The sequence below is a fragment of the Rhinopithecus bieti genome, unplaced genomic scaffold, assembly GCF_001698545.2.
Source record: "Rhinopithecus bieti isolate Rb0 unplaced genomic scaffold, ASM169854v2 scaffold_17275, whole genome shotgun sequence".
NCBI lineage: Eukaryota > Metazoa > Chordata > Mammalia > Primates > Cercopithecidae > Rhinopithecus > Rhinopithecus bieti.
This window is the reverse complement of record NW_016808908.1, coordinates 440,526-459,855: the sequence shown is the minus strand read 5'-3', so window position 1 is coordinate 459,855 and position 19,330 is coordinate 440,526. Positions and strand designations below refer to the sequence as shown.

At 38.7% G+C, this 19,330-nt stretch overlaps 1 protein-coding gene across 10 annotated transcripts in view; it reads right to left on the bottom strand.

Annotated features, from left to right (window-relative positions):
* Nucleotides 1-18,267, bottom strand: part of AGBL3 (AGBL carboxypeptidase 3) — a 147,407-nt gene extending 129,140 nt beyond the window's left edge. For 5 of the 10 annotated variants that reach the window (XM_017887701.1, XM_017887711.1, XM_017887709.1 and 2 more), the window contains exons 1-4: nt 17,415-18,267; nt 16,400-16,507; nt 15,092-15,152; nt 10,759-10,944 (exon numbers count right to left, since the gene is read on the bottom strand). In XM_017887701.1, the coding sequence (XP_017743190.1) occupies nt 10,759-10,944; nt 15,092-15,152; nt 16,400-16,507; nt 17,415-17,549 (490 nt within the window). In that variant the 5' untranslated portion in view covers nt 17,550-18,267. Of the gene's footprint in view, nt 1-10,758; nt 10,945-15,091; nt 15,153-16,399; nt 16,522-17,414 lie in introns of those variants that run through there. The other 5 variants (XM_017887704.1, XM_017887703.1, XM_017887705.1 and 2 more) reach the window with 5 other exon arrangements.
* Nucleotides 18,268-19,330: the final 1,063 nt, after the last annotated feature.

The window sequence follows — 19,330 nt, the reverse complement described above, 5'->3', positions numbered from 1 at the left end:
TAATCCCTCTACCCCCATAGATGTTAAAAAGGCATTTAATAAAGTTTAGTAATAATTTCTGGTAAAGTTTTCTTAATAATATAAGAATAAATTGGTAACTCCTTAGCAGACTCTATTTTAAAACCGCCATGAAGGCCAACAATTTGCTTAATGAGCAAAACAGTAAAACTAGTCCCATTAAAAATGAAGAATAAGAACAAAGGCAAGCATTATTCAAATATTTTTTGACAGTACCAGTAAGATGCATTTAGTACAAAAAAGAAATATAAGTATAAAAACTGTAAAATTAGTAGATATAATTACATTAATACAGGATAATATAACTGTATAATTGGAAGCATAATATGTAAACCTTTAAATATTAGAAACAAAAGTATGGAAATGTTCAAAATTAATACACACAAAATAACTTTCCTGTATGTAAACAAGTTAGAAAATATAATAAATATTCTATTTGAAATTGCTATTCTCACAACAAAAATATTTAGTTTTAGCAACAAAATAAAATACCTAACAATAAACTTAGAAATGGTACAGAAAAAAAAATTAAAACTATAATAAGGGAGATCAAGGAAAACTAGGATAAATGGTGGACAAATCTTATTATTGGATAGGAAGGTGCAATTTTAAAAGTATGTTACTCTTCCTTAAGTTAATCTATAAATTTAATGTGATCACAATAAAGTTACCAGTTTATTTATTTTAGGACAACTAGGAAAGCTTATTTTAGATTCCATATAGAGACATAATAAGGCAAAAGTAGCCAGAAAAATCTTGAACAAAGTAAAATAGTAAGGAACTAAGTTTACCACATAACAGAATTATAGTTTAAAAGCTATAGTTATAGAGTTTCATGCTGGCATATCAAAAGACAGATTAATGGAGCAGAATTCAAAATTGGACCTAAGAGTTTAGTATATCATAAATGTGGCATTGTAATTGAGTAGAAAAAAATAATTCATTTAATAAATTTTGTTGGAACAACTCAGCAGGCATTTAATAATACGACTGGATTGGAAGTTTACTTCTTATATCAAAATGGATTCCTGATGGATCAAAAATTTAATCACAAAAAATACACTTGGACACTACTAAGAAAGAAGTGTGAAAATTTCAAAACCCCAGAAATCATTTAAAAATGATAGACAAAGTAACTACATAAAATTACAAATTTATGCATGACAAAGACAAAAGGCAAATGAAAAACTGAGAAAAATAGCATGCAACATATAAGACACAGTAATCAAATCTCTTGCATAGACAGAAAGCACTCACAGATCAAGAAGAAAAAATGTCCAATCAATAGCAAAATGGGCAAAGGATTTTATCAGGTAGCTTATGTACAGTCAGTAGATAAAACGTTCAATCTCATCCATAAAGAATACATGAAAACAACACATATCAAGTAAACAATATCAGATTGTCGAAAACCAGAATGGGTGATTAACAGTATTGATGAGAGTATGGGAAAATAGGTAATCTCATTGTGCAGTACAGGATTAACACAGATGGCCTAGGCTGTCCAAACCCTGTACCTCCAAAGAAAGATTTGAACCTTGTCCAACTCCTGGGAGATAACCTCTAAGACCCTGAAATATTCTGCCTGTTCAGTTTCTTTGTCTACTTGGGGTCTTGGGCTACATCAGATAGTTTATGCTAATAATGTGAGTTGTGGTGGGGGGCTCTGGGCCACATTATGTTAATTTTGGATGGAGAGGCTGGGGACTGAATAACTAAGGCCAGCCACATGGGCCTTCCATGCAGACATAACTGGTCCCTAATAGAAACTCTGGACAACAACGCTGAATGAGCTTCCCTGATTAGCAGTACTTCATGAGTATTATCTCACATCATGGCTGGAAGAAGTGCTATCTATAAAACTCCATGGAGAGAGTACAACTGGAAGCCCACATCTAGTCTCTCCTGGACTCTGCCCTAAATCAGTTCTGCTGATTTCAGTCTGCATCATTTCACTGTAATAAGCCACAACCATTAATGTAATGGTTTTTCTGAATTTCTCAAGTCCTTTTAATGAATCATTGAACCTTGGGGTGGTCTTGGGGACTCCTGATCACAGGTGATATCGGAAGTGGGATTCACTAGAATTACCCTGACTCACTGAAATGTGGTGAAAGAATGGTTTGGGAAAAGGAAGGATAAGAGGGTAGGAGTTGACAAAACTTTGATTCTGTATGGCCGCTGGGCCACCCATGGTGTGAAGTAGCAGCTGTGTTGCAACCAGTTACTAGAAGTAAAAGTCACCACTGGAATTTAGAAATGATAAATCTAACTCCTAAAGAGTTGGCTCACTGGATGCATAAGGAAATGCAAAATGACAAGAAACAAGCTAAATATACAATCTCTCAGTTATTATGTGTAATAGGTAAAATGACAGTAAAGTGTTGAGATAAATCCTGATGCTGAGCCAAGCTCGAATTTCAGCTGGTCCAAGTTACAGACACTAGCTTCACGGTTTCCAACAAAGGGACAAATAACATGCTGAAAAAACTGACAGCTAAAATAATATGAGTCATGAAAGAATAGGGAAAGACAAAAGGAAGAATCAAGGGACTCATCCCAGCAGGTTGGACACTGATGGGATCAAAGGTCTTAATGAAGCACTACTGGAGATTACATAGACCAATAGGAGCTCTTGGCATACCCCAACTTTGAAGAGCTTTAAACAAATCTGTTCTATTTACTTTAGTCTGAAGGAATTAACAAAGCTGAAAGGCAAGAAGGACAATGAAAAATGTTACCTCAAATCATCTGTGGCAATTGTCTCACAATCTAATATGGATAAAGACTGATGAAAAGGGTCAGAGTCCTTTAGTCTGATCCTTGTTTAGGGACATGGGCTATATGCATGTGTGGTTAAAATGGACAGGGGGTAGAGAATAAGCTTTTCTGGGACTCTGACATGGCAGACCAATGCACTGAGGTTCCAAAATCTGTTGGACTCCTAATGTGGACTACAGTTAGGTTGGGAGGACTTAGCCATGAAATGGTTGATGAAATTAAGGTGAAAGTTGAGATTAAAACTGAAATACTTAAATGGACTTCATGTGAACTGGATGTATCTCCTTTACCTGAATGTATTGGGATGGATTTTATATCTGATTGGGGAACACTTCCCTACCTTATATTGTAAAACCAAAGGCATGTAAATTTGCCCTTTATCCAGTATACCTGCTAAATGGGAACCTACAGAACTGTCCAAGCCCACAGATTTTAGTTGGAAATAGTATAGAATACCTGGTGCACAAAAATAGATCACACCTTTAATCAATGACGTGTTAAAAACTGGGCTGCTGGTACCGACACATTTTCTCTACAGTAGCCCTGTATGGACCAGAGATTGGGGCTATGGAAAAAGCCTGTGAGCACCATCCAGCAGTGACTGCCAGAATTTGGACCAGAAAATTTTCAGATGCAGCTATAAGATATACAGCATTTGAGAACAAATTACTAACTTGCTATTGGACATTAGTTGAAAATGCCCCTGTGACTGAATGTATTAGGGTTCTTCAGAAAAAATAGAACCAGTAGATTCTGTGTGTTACGTATGTGTGTGTGTGTATTATAGGAATTATATCAGTGAATATACACATACGTGTATGCACATTGTCACAGAATTATGGAGATTGAGAAGTCTCATAATCTGCTGTGTGCAAGCTGTAGAACTAGGAAAGCTGGTGGTGTAATTGAGTCCAAGTCCAAAAGCCTGAGGACTAGAAGCTCTGATGTCTGGGGGCAGATGATGAACATCCCAGTTCAAGAAAAGAATTCACCCTTCCTCCATCCTTTTGTTCTATTCAGGCAGGCTCTCAATAGATAGGATGACGCCACCTCCTTACACTGGTGATGGTGGATCTTCTTTCCTGAATCTACCAATTCAAATGCTAATCTATTCCAGAAACACCCTCAGAGGCACATCCAGAAATAATGTTTTACCAGTTACCTGGGCATCCCATGGTCAAGTCAAGCTGACACACAAAATTAATTAACCATTATACTGAAGGACATATAACCGTGAAAGCTGAAGTGCCCATAGTGCCTTAAGTGATGTGAGAGAAACACTCTAATAAGGTAGTGCCCAGAAGGGCTCCATAATAAATGGAAACGGTTTATACAGGACAGTGTTACTGGGACAATGCAAGGAGATACTCATTCTGTTCATGTGTAGGAGGTCTCTTTTCCACTGGACCTACTTTGAAATCAGCTGAGGAGCCACCAAATCCTATGGCCACCTGGGCAGTGCCCTATGAACAGCTCTCTATTGAAAGAGAGCTACTAGATTGACTGATGGCAGTTCCAAGGTGGATGGTCAACATCCTGTTTGGAAGACTACTGTACTACATCAGATGATGGAAAAGTTCTGATTGAAGAAGGTAAGAACAATCTGCTCAGGCTGAACTATATGCTCTCCCTGCAGTGATGAAAACACTGAACAAGTATAAAAGTTCCATTTAAAAATAAAGTCTGGGTGTGCTAATGGCTGGCCACATGGTCAAATAAATGGGCAATGAAAAACTAGTCTGTTAGATGCCCCATGTGGGGCACTATCCTATGGAAATCACCATGGGAATTAGGGGCACATTAAAGTAGGACATGTCAATGCCTACCAGAAGAACACTCTTCCAGGATCAGATGATGACTGGACCCAGTAAATGGAAAACTTGGTGTGCTTACTTGAGGTGGGCATGTAGGTCCATGAAATAAATGGGAATGGGAGAGGTGTAGAAATGTAGGTATGGGCTGATTGTTGGCATATTTCTCTTTTTCCCTCCGAGGCACAAAATATAAATAAATACTGCAAGAGAGAGAGAGAGAGACTGCAGGTGGCTATGGGCAGATTTCCTGGGGAGAAGGTGGCACACACAACTGACAAGTAACTATATCAGAATGCTGTGGTAGCCCCCAGACTATAAAAGGATCCTGATAGGACTAGACATTTACTCTGGATTAGGCTTTGCACCCCCAGAGACAGATGGATACAAATGCTTAAAATACTATAAAAGGACTGAAACAGAAGATACTGTGGCAATTTGGACCATCAAGTTATATTTCTTCAGACTGAGAAACACACTTTACAGCCCATAGTGTCTAATGACGGGCAAAAAGATATCACATCAAAATGGAATAGTGGTTTACTAGAGAATTGGAAAAGATAATTGAAACATTTTTTTTTTTGGTCTAAAATGGGGGGTGATAAAGGCAGGAAGGGCTGACATATATACCTTCATGAGTGTGTATGCACATTCAACATGAGGGGGACAAGAGCGGGTCCCCACATGACAAATTCTTTTACTTTTATAGTGGATCTGGAGAAGAAGGGATGGAGGAGACACTGGTACAAACAACACAGTGATTTCTCAGGTCACCTCAACTTTTCTTTTTTCCCAGCCTGGGGCAGTGGTTGGAGACTGCAGGTGCTAGAAACAGGAATCATTCCTAAGCAAGAAACCTACCTTTCAACCTTTATGTCAGAATTGCTATGGGCCTAATGGGGTGGACTGTATCTTCACCCCATCTGGCAAAATTTGGATTGACAGTGAATGGAGCTGTATTTCTTGGTGGTCAAGATAGCCCACTAGTTCTATACCTATATATCCTTACTCTAAATAAAATGGAATGAGCTGAAAGGAGGCACGAGCTAGACTGGTATTACTGCTGACAATCTAGACCAGCACAGTGGATAAGCCTAACAACTCTTCCAAAGGTGAAAATGTTTGAGTAAAAAATTATGACAAGTGAAAAATAGGAGAAATAGCCAAGGCACGGGAATAAATAAATGAATTAGGTAATGAGGAAAATCTAGTATTACACTGGTGCTTTGAGAGAGGCTCAGAGCAAGAGACTGTAGTCTCTTACTTTAATTATACTAGATGCCCAAAAAGGTGAAGTCAGTTTTCTAAGACCAACCTTGCTCTTAGAAGCTGAAAAGGTTGAATGGAAGCCTGCAAACTTGAGTGGCATTGCTCTGGGAGACATTCTGGTCATATGATATAATGATGAACTGGACCAATTAATTGTTAATGACAGAGGTAACGGGCCATTATCTCTTATTTTTCAGGTTACATCTACTACAATACTGCAGATACAGTCTAACATTGGTACTGCTGGAATGATTCCTCTCCCTTATGTAAGTAAGTCAAATGATGATGATCAAATGTATTGGAAAATTGAATCACAGCCTCCTTGGTATGTAATATCAATGAAAAATGGGCTAAGAACTGGATCTACTTAATTATGAGTTAATTTCTATGCTGAGTAATTATGCACAAGTTTGTCAAAAGGTATAAATAGTAGAATATTAAAATAGGAGATAATCATATTATACAAACTAGGCTCTCTGTTAAGAGAGCCTAGGCCAAGGGACAGTGAGTAGCCTGTGCATAAATGATTAACTCAGCAGGTCTTGGTTGTCCAAACCCTGCACATTGTAAAGGTCTGGACCTTGCTAAACTCTTGGGAGATAACCTCTGATGCCTTGGAATACCTTGCCTCATAAGAGTATCTTTGTCTACCTGGGACCTTGGGCTATGTCAGATAGTTTATGCTAACAACTGATTTATTGTGGTGGTGGTGGTAGAGGGCTTGGACACACAGTATCAATTTTGACCCCTGGAAAGGCCAGAGACTAAGTAACTAAGGTCAGCCATGTGGGCACTGAATGTAAATATAACCAGCCTGCAATAGAAACCAGTGACATCAAAGCTAGATGAGCATCCCTGATTAGCAGTACTTCATATTATCTCACATTATGACTGGGAGAATTAAGTCCTGTTCCTAAGACTCCACAGGGAGAGAACAACTGGAAGCTTGTGCTTGGTCTCACCTGGATTCTGCCGCATAGCAAGGGTCCCCAACCCTGAGGCCATGGACCAGCACTGGTCCTATCAGTTCAGCAGCAACATTAGATTCTCATAGGAGCACAAGCCCTATCATGAACTGTGCATGCAAGCGATCTAGGTTGTGTGCTCCTCATGAGAATCTAACTAATGCCTGATGCTCTGAGGTGGAACAATTTCATCCCAAAACTATCTCCCAACATCTGTGAAAAAACTGTCTTCTCCGAAACTGGTCCCTGGTGCCAAAAAGGTTGGGGACCGCTGCTATATGCCATTATTACCTTTGCTGATTTTAATCTGTATCCTTTCAGTGTAATAAACCATAACCATGAGTATAATGGCTTCTCTTGAGTTCTGTGAGTCCTTGAAGCAAATCGTTGAATATGAGTCATCTTGAGGACCCCTGACCATACTCATAAACTATTTGCTTTTATGACTATAAATTGATGCAACTCTTTTTGGAGGAAAATTTGACAGTATCCTTATACCAGAAACTCTAGCAAAGTACCCCTAAAATATATATGTATATATGCATTAGGCCACACATAAAAGGATATTTATGCAGTTCTGTTTGTCAGAGCCAATGACTGGAAACCCCTTAAATTCATTAATAAGGTACCAGTTAAAGAAATTCTGATTCATCCATTTAATGAAATCTGATGTACCAGTTTATAAAAAAGGAGATTAATATATATAAACTGATATGGAAATACTTTCAAGATATATGGCTGTGTAAGACAGAGTTAATTTATAGCTGGACTGGAAAAGCTCTATTTTTACCTCTGGGAAATTCTGGCTATCCAGCTTTGACTCTTGGCCAAGATAAGAACAGTATGATGTGCTGTTTACTGTCTGAAACTCCCCCTGAAAACCCCGTGTGGCCAGTTTGTTTACTGATGGTTTTCATTTGGCAGAATCAGGAAGATAGCTTGGCTTGATGTCATGACTACAAGGGCCTAAAAACCCAGATGGGAACTTTTGCCTTGAGGTTTTCTAAAGCTAAGATGCATCACATAGATCTTGGTGTTTCAATCTGAAGACAGGCAGTCTGTGTGAATAAGGCCCCTGGAAAGCTTGCACCTGAGCCCCAATGCTTGCCATAGTATCTTTCTCTTGCTGCACCTATCCTTTGCCTTTAAATAAAAGCCACACAGAAGAATGCTCTGTGAAGTCTTGTAAGTCCTTTCAGATATCCAAATTTGTAAAATCTTTGCAATAGTCAAGTGACAAAAGTAAGGTCTAGGGCAATATGTAAGACTGTGGGAAGTAAACTTTCTGAAATGCTAGCAAGCAAAGTGGAAAAAGCCATCAAGGACAAACGTGGGTGAAGATTATGAATCTTCCTACACAAGGATGTATTGTATTGGGTGTTCCAGTTGGCTTGAGGACAAGCGGAGCTTGCAAAAATTTCAGGGACACAGACTGAAAATAAATGAGCAGTGGGATAGCCCAAAATAAAGCTTTTATCCAGCATGACTCCACCTTGCACAAACAATGTCACTAGTAGCTGTGTGACATGACTCTGGGGATCTTGGGAAATGTATGCTGAGAGAGGCTGCATCTGCACCTGTACTGTGTGGTGACTGCACCTTCACCAGCGTAGAGGCTGGGTTCACAGAGCCCAAAGCCTATTGATTTATTTATTTTTTTTTGAGGCAGAGTCTTGCTCTGTCGCCCAGGCTGGAGTGCAGTGGCTGGATCTCAGCTCACTGCAAGCTCCGCCTCCCGGGTTCACGCCATTATCCTGCCTCAGCCTCCTGAGTAGCTGGGACTACAGGCGCCCGCCAACTCGCCCGGCTAGTTTTTTGTATTTTTTTTAGTAGAGACGGGGTTTCACAGGGTTAGCCAGGATGGTCTCGATCTCCTGACCTCGTGATCCACCCGTCTCGGCCTCCCAAAGTGCTGGGATTACAGGCTTGAGCCACCGCGCCCGGCCAAAGCCTATTTATTATATAAGATATCTGAAAGATGGCACCACAAACTCTAGCCACTCTTATAACAATATTTTGGTTAGAAACTATATTTAAAATTTCAATAGAAGAGGCCAGAAACACAGCTGCCCTCATCTGAAAGAACCTCAGCAGTAACAGTGGGGGATTACCAAGCAACCAAAGGAAATAGAACCTCTCCCAACTCTGAGCTGCTAATGGTGACTCCTGCGACTGAGGGCAAAAATGACGGCTGAAAGTGAGGGCTAGGAAATTTAAGGAACAGAAAGGTGTGGCAAGGATGCAACAGAAGGGTTTTCTAGTTAGATGAGGTGGAACAGAGTTGAGTGGAATGAGCACATGGGGCTGGAAGTGACATTGAGAAGCAGTGGCCCGATGGGATCTTGCTTTGCTCTTCCTTTTGGGTCTCTTCTGCTCTCATTCTCTCATCACGGCTACCGGAGAGAAATCAGGCAGAAGTCACAGTAGGTACATAGGGATTTTCCTTTATTGCTCCTTATCCATTCCCTCTGCCACAGATAGTCATGAGGAGGCTGGGAAAAGAACCAAAGTACAAAAGAAAGGCTTGGGGAAGGTTCAAATTCAGTAGCATGGCAGTGTTTTCTCTGCTTGACTTTTTTATTTCCTGCCCTGGTGCTGTAGCAAAATGAGGTTGGAGGGGTGGTAACAGAGGAGAGGTGGGGATGATGGTAGAAGGACTGAAAGGAGAAAAAGGGAGAGAGATGTCCTATACTACAGAAGATAAATATATACTCAACTTTGAAGAGATCGGTGCGAATAAGTGATTCTGTTTAGTACTATTAAGCATGAATTCTTTAATATGTTTTTAACCCTATAACTTTGGAATTCTTGAAGAAAATTAACTTCATCCTCTATGAACAAAAATCAGTGTTCTTTCTCTCTCTCCACCCCTCTTCTTTCTCCCCATATGTATCTATCTATATGCCAGATGATATATGAAGAAAATTTAGTTTTTAAGAACTCCTAGTAGGCACTGTAATAAGTATAGTTATAAAAAGTGTGTATGTGTAATTTTTTTTATTTACCAATGAATGTCTTTAAGATCTCTACCTGGCAATAAATGTCTCAATCAACAAAAGGTGGAGAGTTGTGGCAGTGAAAAGATGGTGAACAATGGGATGTTTCTGTCATACCTGTGCATAGATTGGAGAGATGAGGCTATAAGCTTTACCTAGGAAAGCAAAAACTGAATTTGGGAATGCACACATACAGAAACATTAAAAATCTATATATACTAAAATATACACTCTTCAGTTTCATAAACATCCATTAAAGGAAAAAGCAGAAAGTGGGTAAAAGACAAAGAAGCAGAAAGAGAAAATGAAACAGGAAAAGAAATGGAAAAAAGGAAAAAGGCAGAAAGAGGTAAACGAAGATAAAGATACACTAAGAAGAAGACAGACATACAAGGAGGAAATGAGAAAGAGACAGGGAGCCACAAAGAGCAGGACTACAGCTCACAGCCATTCCGGCATAGCCTCCATCTATGCCTTCACTCTGTGTATGAGTTTGTGCCTGGGACACTGTCATGCCCTTTGCTATTGTTTAGAATTGCTAAAGCTTCAGGAGCCAAGCAAATGCTGTAAGCGCCTCCATTTAAGCCCATGTGGCTACTGAACACTTGAAATGTGGCTGATCTCAATTCAAATGTCTGTAAAGATAAATGCACACCAGATTCTGAAGACTTTGTACAAAAAGAATGTGAAATATTTTGGATATGTTTGGGCTAAATAAAATACATTTTTAAAGTTAATTTCATTTTCTTTTTGCCATTTTAAATGTGGCTACAAGCAAATTTAAAATTACATATGTGGCTCACGTTATATTTCTGTTGGAATGTACTGTTTTCTAACATTGTGAGTCTCCTCATTAAAATCAAGGTTGGCAAAGTAAGTTTGCTAATGTCTGAATCGCTCGAACTGCTAAAAACATACCAATATGCTGGACTTTTTCATCGATGACTTCACAATGGTATGGCCACCGTGTTGGGCTCAGTGGACCAGAAGAAGAGACACCATATAAATCCCGTGGTTCACGAAGACGTGGCACCCATCTCCCTAGCTGATATTCTAATAGTATCTGTGTAGTCCGGGGGAAGAAGGGATCACCAAAAGAGTCAGCTGAGAAAAGATTCAAACACAATCATGAATGGGAGGAAGAAAATACCAACTCCTGTAATTTTATATAGTTTCTTTTTTCCTTTCAACACTATTCAATGTGTGGGTATCATTACAAATGTTTTATAATTCATGGCACTTTTTATAAAAGTACTAATGAAATTTTGTGATGATTGAGCTTCACAATAGCCAAAAAATAGTTGACCTTTATAATACTATTAATTTATTCTAAAAGCTCACTACTACTTTAAAAACATTTGTTTCTTGTAGCTCTTCTAGCAAATCATCTAAATGTCTACTGAGTTAAATACAGTGATGAACTATAATTCCTCACTACTTACTGGAACTGTATTCTCAAGGTTTGCTGGTGAACTCAGTCACAACTTTTTCTCAGTTTTCCTTCTAGAGCTACGGTGTGATATAATGCCAGGACACAATTCATATAGACTAGTATGGGGCCACACCAAGAAGGCCGTGCAGTGGTCTGGTATATTGGTGTGATACTGTACGGCATCAGTTTGACGTTGATGATCACCCCTCCTTAAGCGTACTTCTCTTATGACACATTTCCTGGATCTCCCCCTCCCTTCCACATATTTGGTTTTCCATTTGTCTCACTGACTCCTCTTGCTCTTTCACCTCTGAAATGTGGTTTTTTGCTGAGACGTGGTTCTTGGTTATTTTTGTACTACAGCTGATACAGCAACTGGACTAGAGCTCAGATAACTGGATTCCTTCCCTTTTATCACTTTTTTTTGTATGACTTTGTTTGGGCAAGGCAGCCTCTTTGAACATAAATCTTACTACAGGTCAATAACTAATAATATCACCTGCCCTAGCTACTTATCAGGATTGTTCTATAGACTCATTCATCCAACAGATACTTATAATGCATCTACTATGTGCTAAAAACTATAAACAGGCAATTGCCATACAGAGTGAAAAAAACAGTGTCCCTGCCATCATGAGATTAAACTGTAGTAGGGCATATATAAGTAGGAAAACAAGATAATTTCAGTGATGACAAATGCTACAAAAATAAAACACAGAAATATAGATGAAGATTAGAAACAGGAAAGTGGGAGTGAGAATGCTATTTTAGATAGGGTGGTCAGGCAAGATTTCTCTGAAGATGTAACATGTGAGCTGACACCTAAATAATGAACTCAGCCCTGGAGTAAAGACTGTTCTGGCTGGACACACTCTAACAAAGCTGAAAGGCAAGCCTCAAAGTAATGAAACTGATCCACAAGCAAAACAACTGCTTATCAGGACAAAGTTCAACATTCTTTAACTGAATACAACAAAATCCAGCAACCACATGTAAAATTCGTAAGTTTGTCATTCAATCAAAAGTTAATGAACAAGAGTTCTAGTCCTGCTGTGGCAACGTAAGTCTTACACAGGCCTTCTCTCTCACTAATTACAACTAAATTCTAGATAAAATACAAAAACATAACTATCCAAAGAATTTGAAAAGTAAACAAGAGCAGACTGTAGAGTTAAAATTTAGAGAAGCACTCCCACAGGAAGGTGAATCCAGCCCCTTGTTTGCTCTAGTGTGCTGAATGAATGTTTGCTCTAGCGTGCTGTACAGAGCAGTGCGGTACGGTAGTGCAAATGGCTAAATCTCAAATAGAAACTGAGTCCTTTTTTTCCATTTACTAAAGTTTGGGGTTATTTTTATTATAAATGTTTGATTCCAAAATGCTTGAGAGTAGTCTTTTCTTTTTCTCTTGAGCAGAATAATTTAGTCACACCACCCTAACAATGATAATATCCTATTTAGTAATTACCTACTATGTGCCAGAACCAGTGCTTGGAAGAGATACAAACATTGATAAGACAGCCTCTGAGATCAAGGCGTTCTCAGTACAGAGAGAAGGAAGGAAGGGTTAGGTGATATGATATGGCAAGGGCAATCACGCAGGCATATACAGGATGTCATGGGAGAATGTGGTGGGGTTGTCAGTAGTGTAGCGGTTGAGAAATTCTGAATGACTAAGAAATGACATATGTACACACACAATAAAATAAAAAAAAATTCCTTCTCCAAATCAGAAAACCAGTCTTAATCTTAACAGAAGAACCAGGAAAAGGGGTCCTTATAGTGTGGAGGGAACCTGAAAGGAAGAAAGGAGCCAGAGAAAGGTATCTCCTAATCCTATGTATGAGCCCACAGGATTGGGCTAATCCCTGAGCTATGAAAGCAGACACACTCTCAGAGACTATGAAAACTTAACTGAAACTTTAACCACCCCCCCAACCCACACACAAATGTCTCTGCTCAATCCCTGAATTACACATGTGCAAGACAGTCCCAAACCAATACAAGGAAAACTTAAGAGAACTAAACAGGGCTTTGAACCATCTATACAAGTCTCAAAACCCCTGAACTACACTGGCATGGGAAAAAAACAAATAAGCATAGCAAAGGCTTAGAGATGAGAAATGAGATCTGAATTATTATCCACAGAAGGGGTGCCAGAACTTACTGTTTAAACCTAACTGGATTGATTGCCTGCTAGAAGAAATACATTGACCCAGAATCTACACAACATCGCATGAACAACGGAAAATCAGGAATAGGACCAGTTCTCAGGGCAAAAGGCAATCAACAAATGTTAACAACAAGATAACCCAGATGTTAAAACGATCGGACAAGAAGTTTAAAGGAGTCATTACAATTTTGCTCCATGAGGTAAGGGAAAAACACACTTGTACTAAATTAAAACATAAGAATTCTTGGCGAAGAAATAACACATTGCTGGGAATGCAAAGGGATATAGCCACTTTCGAAAACAGATTCGCAGTTTCTCATACAGTATATATTTAGCATATAACCCAGCAATACTATTCCTAGGGATTTACCCATGAGAAATAAAAACATGTTCACACAAGGACTTGTACAAAAATATTCACAGGAGCTTTATTCATTACAGCCCCAAACTGGAAACAATTTGTGCATGAATGGATGGCTAAATGGAGAAATTGTGGTCTATTCACATAATGGAATACTTCTCAACAATAAAAAGGAACTACTGATATATGCAACAACATGGATAAATCTCAAGAGTATTATGCTAAATGACAGAAAACACAAAATGTATGATTCTGTTTTGTGAAATTCTAGAAAAGCCAAATATGGGGGCGGGGGGGGAATGCAAATAATTGGTTGTCTGGAGCCAGGGGTGAAGCCTGGAAGGAGAGGATCTACTGCAGACACAGGAACACTTAGGGGTGATTAAATGTTTTACATCGTGCTTTTGGTAATGTTCTAAACAAAGGAAGCAACATAAAGGGATTACTATAAATGGGCAATTCATACCAACTAAGAATATGAGTAGATAATAAGCCTGTAGAAGTAATTCTCAATTTCTCTAGCAATCCCAGAAATGCTAGTTAAAGGAGTTATCCCCTGTCTTCTAATAGGTTGGCAAAATTTAAAAAACAGAAAAGGGTAGCAGGGAAAAGTCCACAAAACAATACTACAAAATTTCTATGCCTATGGGTATAGATATGTGTAATGCAAAGAAGAAGTTCTAGAATGATACACACCAAACTGAGAATGGTGGTTATTTCAAACAGGAAGATTTATTTTAGGATGGTGGTAAAAGAAAAAAGAAAAAAAAGATAAAGGCCTTAACTTCAATTTCAGAGTACTTGTGATACATATGTAAATATTGAGTAAAGATATTTTAGCATTTGAAAGTACAACTCTAAGTATAAATCTTTAAAAATTAAGTATACATCAAGATGCCCACACACACATGTTCAGTTGCAAATGAATGACTTTATTAAGGAGACTCTTTAGACAATATGCTTTGTTTAAATGAAGATGTACTTCTAACATGATCTGTCCTTTATAACTGGAGTCATACACTCAATACAATTAAAGAAACGACAAGGTAAATCCTTATGTTAAATATAAGATGATCACCACTTTCATGTATTATATTCTAATATAAAATAGGTTTACGTAAAACAAACCTGAAAAGTTTGAATTCTGCAAGTGGATACATTTCTCTTTCACAATCTACTAGAATAATCATTCACTATATTATTCAATCTGACTTTTTAGTTTCCTCATCTTCTTTTTTATCCACTCAAGGTTTTATACTAAACAAAAACTATATGAATAGGTTCAAACCTGTTAAAAGTGCACACCGATGAAAATCTTCACTTACAAATTTCATGAACATATCCTCATCCTAAAATAAGAATTTAAAAATATTTCTCTTTAAAAAACCAACAGTTTTCAAATCCAGATTGTTTTACATCTATTTTAGTACTTGGGATTGAGTATATGTCTTTAACCTTTAATAAACGAGAAAATTAAAGGATTATTATCCGCTGCTGGTCTCAATGCACCCAACACTTCAAATATCCTGAAACCTTCAAGTTTGCATCCTTCATTCCTCCTCTTCCACTGGGTGTCGTCATAATAATGACTTTATGGAAGGAATAAAGTTTAAAGATTTTTGGTAAACCTGGGAAAACAATTTAAATTAAAAATAAAATTGGCCGGGCGTGGCAGCTCATGACTGTAATCCCAGCACTTTGGGAGGCCAAGGCGGGTGGATCACCCGAGGTCAGAAGTTTGAGACCAGCCTGGCTAACATGGTGAAACCCTGCTTCTACTAAAAACACAAAAAATTAGCTGGGCGTGGTGGCGCATGCCTGTAATCCCAGCTACTCGGGAGGCTGAGGCAGGAGAATCCCTTGAACCCAGGAGGCAGAGGTTGCAGTGAGCCAAGATTGCACCATTGTACTCCAGCTTGAGCAACAAGAGCAAAACTCTGGCTCAAGAAAATAAATAAATAAACAAATAAATAACAAAAAGAAAAACACAGAAAGTCGTAAATCCTTTAAGTGGTTAAAGTAAGCTTTAAGAGCTTATTTCGGGACATTAGTTTACATACATAATTTACACTTTAATAAAAGTTGAAGGAAATATCTCAGAATATGTAGTAGAAACAGACTAAAGAATTTTAAATACTACATTTCCCCCCCTTTTTCTCCTTCCATGTCCCTTCTTTTATGACATCAGAGCCACAATAAACTGTTTTGGTGATACATAACAAGGTTAGAACACGGTGGTTCTACTATGATTCATACTATGATGTAACACAATCCAATCAGCACATATAAGAAAATAAGTGGACACCAATCCTAAAAACCCTACTAATAATTTCATACACAAATTTTAATAAAACTTAGAAGAATCTTAGCTAAAATATTTTCTCAAAAAAATACAAATACAGTTTCTCTTTCTAGACAGGGCATAGTGTTCCCAGTGATAGCTTAGCTTTTTCAGCCAAATTATTTCCCAACTTCAGTGACAATAATTTAAACATCCAATTGATTTTTATATCCAATTGACTTTATAATACTTTAATTGGGGATTTATATAATACAAATTTTATCTCCAAGTAAAACAAAGTTGAGGAAAACATACCGATTCATCTTCATCACTGATTGTTCTGTCTGAATAGTCTTCCTTTTCTGAATCTTCTGACATCTCTTCCAGTGTTTGACTTGAGATTTCTTGTAATACACGGGTGGGCTGTAAAACAATTTCTAAGGAAATTATTTGACAGCTTTTCTTTTCAAGCTGTGTTTACTACATTAAATGAGTACTCAAAAATATATTCAATTGTATTTAACAGTCACAACAGTCTTCTCTAAAAACTAATTAGAGTACAACTAATAACACCTTCAATTTCAAAGATTTAAAGGAATTTTCCACGACTATAAGGGACAACAACCACAATAAAAGACAAATCAAGTAAATCATTTAATTAAAAGGAATTTCCAGAGTATACAGTCAAATCATTCACATTTTATTATATTTACAATTCAATACTACACAGCAAGTTCAGAATGATCCTGAGGCATTAAAAGATAATGAATTTTAAAAATTACAGTCACTTTGTGAAATGTAGCAATATAATTTTAAGTTTTCTCCTTGATTTTCACTTGATCAAAAGTTCAAGTGACAAGACTTTACATTTTGATTATCATTCTGTAGATACTGTCTGTTCTAATATTCATTTATATTATTCTTATTCTTAGAAATCTAAATAGCTACCAGAAAGTTGTATTGGTAATGACCACTACCATTCTATATAAGTATCTTCCCATGTGGTTAATATTAAGACCAGGGAATAATCGAAATTTCTTGTCAAGTTCCCATCGTTCTTGAGAGACCAAAGGACTCGACAATTGCAAATCTATTGGTTTACACCCCTCTCTACAGAAACCGTGTTTTGCAGCGTGGACTACATATAAGTTAAGTCCAAGCTCTATGGCAAAGCACTGCCAATGCCAAGGAGCCGACTGTCTCACAGATGACACTTTCAGTCCTAAGAAACTGAAGTTTTTGCCTGGGCATCACAACTCCACATTTAGAAAACCCGACTGGCGTAAATTCCATTCCTTACAGGTGCACACGGGGCACACGAAGTGCTGACCTGCTGCGGATACAGCTCTGGCCTCAGGAGAAGTCCCTTATTCACCGGCGCTCCGCGGGTGTCTTCCACCACTGCGGAGGAGGGGCAGGTGCGGGCGCGTCCACGCTCAGCCGCGTCCCGACAGTACCAAGGCATTTTTGGCGGGAGGCAGGATGAGGCCACAACTCTAGGCTGCCGAGTTCCTTCCCGCACTCACTCCTGGCCACCAGGGTGTGGGGAGGCACTCATTTTCCGGGGCGCGCTCGCTTGCCGCACAGGGCGCCCCGCCTTCCTTCTGCCTACCTCACCGTCCGGTTGGGCCAGCACCTAGATCCCTGGCCGAGTCCTCTGGTCAGGCCAGTCGTCTGCAATATCTCGGGATCTAGCGGAGAACCCAGGGTCCAGCCGCTAGAGGGTACGCTACTACTGGAGATCCGCAGCCCCAGCCACGCCCCCAACTCTCGTCACCAGGCAACGTGTCCGCCCTCGCGAGACTTCGACCAGCTCTCGGAGATCACCTACAACCAGTGCGGAGGAAAGGAGCCTTCGCAGGTTTTGGCCCCAGGAAGTCGGAGCCCAGAGCATGCTGGGAACTTGGGGTGGGCAGCAGGGCGGTCAGAGAGGACGTCTGGGAGTCTGTCGGAAGAATTTAGGAGCGTGGAAGGCCAGACAGCTAATAATTCCTAGTCGAAGTTTGCACTTCGACTGTTGCCTTAGAGGAGGCATGCTGGTTAGGACTGCACTTTGGAGCCCACCTGACTTTTAACAGTGTGACAATGGACAAATTAATTACCTGGACTTCTTGGGTACAGTACTTGAAACTACTCCTTGAAGATATTAGAATGTTAAAAAGTACGTTCGTCTTGATTTTTATGCAGACTGAGTTCCATTCTACACAGTTGTGTGATTAATTCTCTTTATTCGATTCTGGAAAATGAGACTTTTCTCCTTAAATACTAAATGGAGAGTCATAGATGAACTAGGGTGAATTCTCAAAAATTATCAGCTCAGAGATTCTTTATAGCAATCGTCAGCTAGCATTTTTAACACTGTTTTCCTGATCACTGCAAATCACTATATGTAGTCTCATTTAATTAACAGATGTTATTCATGAACATCCCATATTGATTTTTTCCCTCATTTTTAGCTCTACTGGGTAATGTAATCTATTTGGAATAGTTTTCCAAGTACAGCTGAAAAAAAGCCTAGATTTTGGTGATATAAGAATGTAAATAAACACTTTTCACAAAGCATTATATGCCGTGAGATTTGTGATAATGTAGAAATGGAGATAATGAATGGCAGCAAATTTGAAAGTAGAATAAAGGGCAAAGCACTATGGGTTAAGCATGGAAATGGATTAATATAATTTCTTTGTATTTTGTAAGTTTCTGAAAATAAGTGTTTTGAGGTCAGCAGTTTAAAAGTCTGAACCTTCCAAATTAGACCTTGGCCAGAGAATATTAATAGAGTATATCTTAGATCAACCTCTTGAAAAGTCGTTCTTATAGTTGAACCTTGTTTTATGCCATACATAAGTCACTAAAAGTGACATGCACAGAGAAATCTTTATATATGTAATCTGTTTTTCTGTTGGGTTTTAGTCATGGCTGTAAGCCATAGGATGTCAACTGCACAAGGTAAAACTGAGAAATGATCTAACCAGGTTATACAAGAAATTAATGGCAGAGCTGAGAGACTTAAGTTTCATGATTTTTAGTCGAAATAGTTATATTATCACATATGAAGTAATCCATGGGGAGAAAAGTGGTCTTAGTGCATAATTTTAAAACTTTAGGAGTTTTTTTTTTTTTTTGAGACAGAATCTCACTTTTTCTGTTGCCCAGGCTGGAGTGCTGTGGTGCGATCTCAGCTCATTGCAACCTCTGCCTTCGGGATTCAGGTGATTCTCATGCCTCCCGACTAGCTGGGACTAC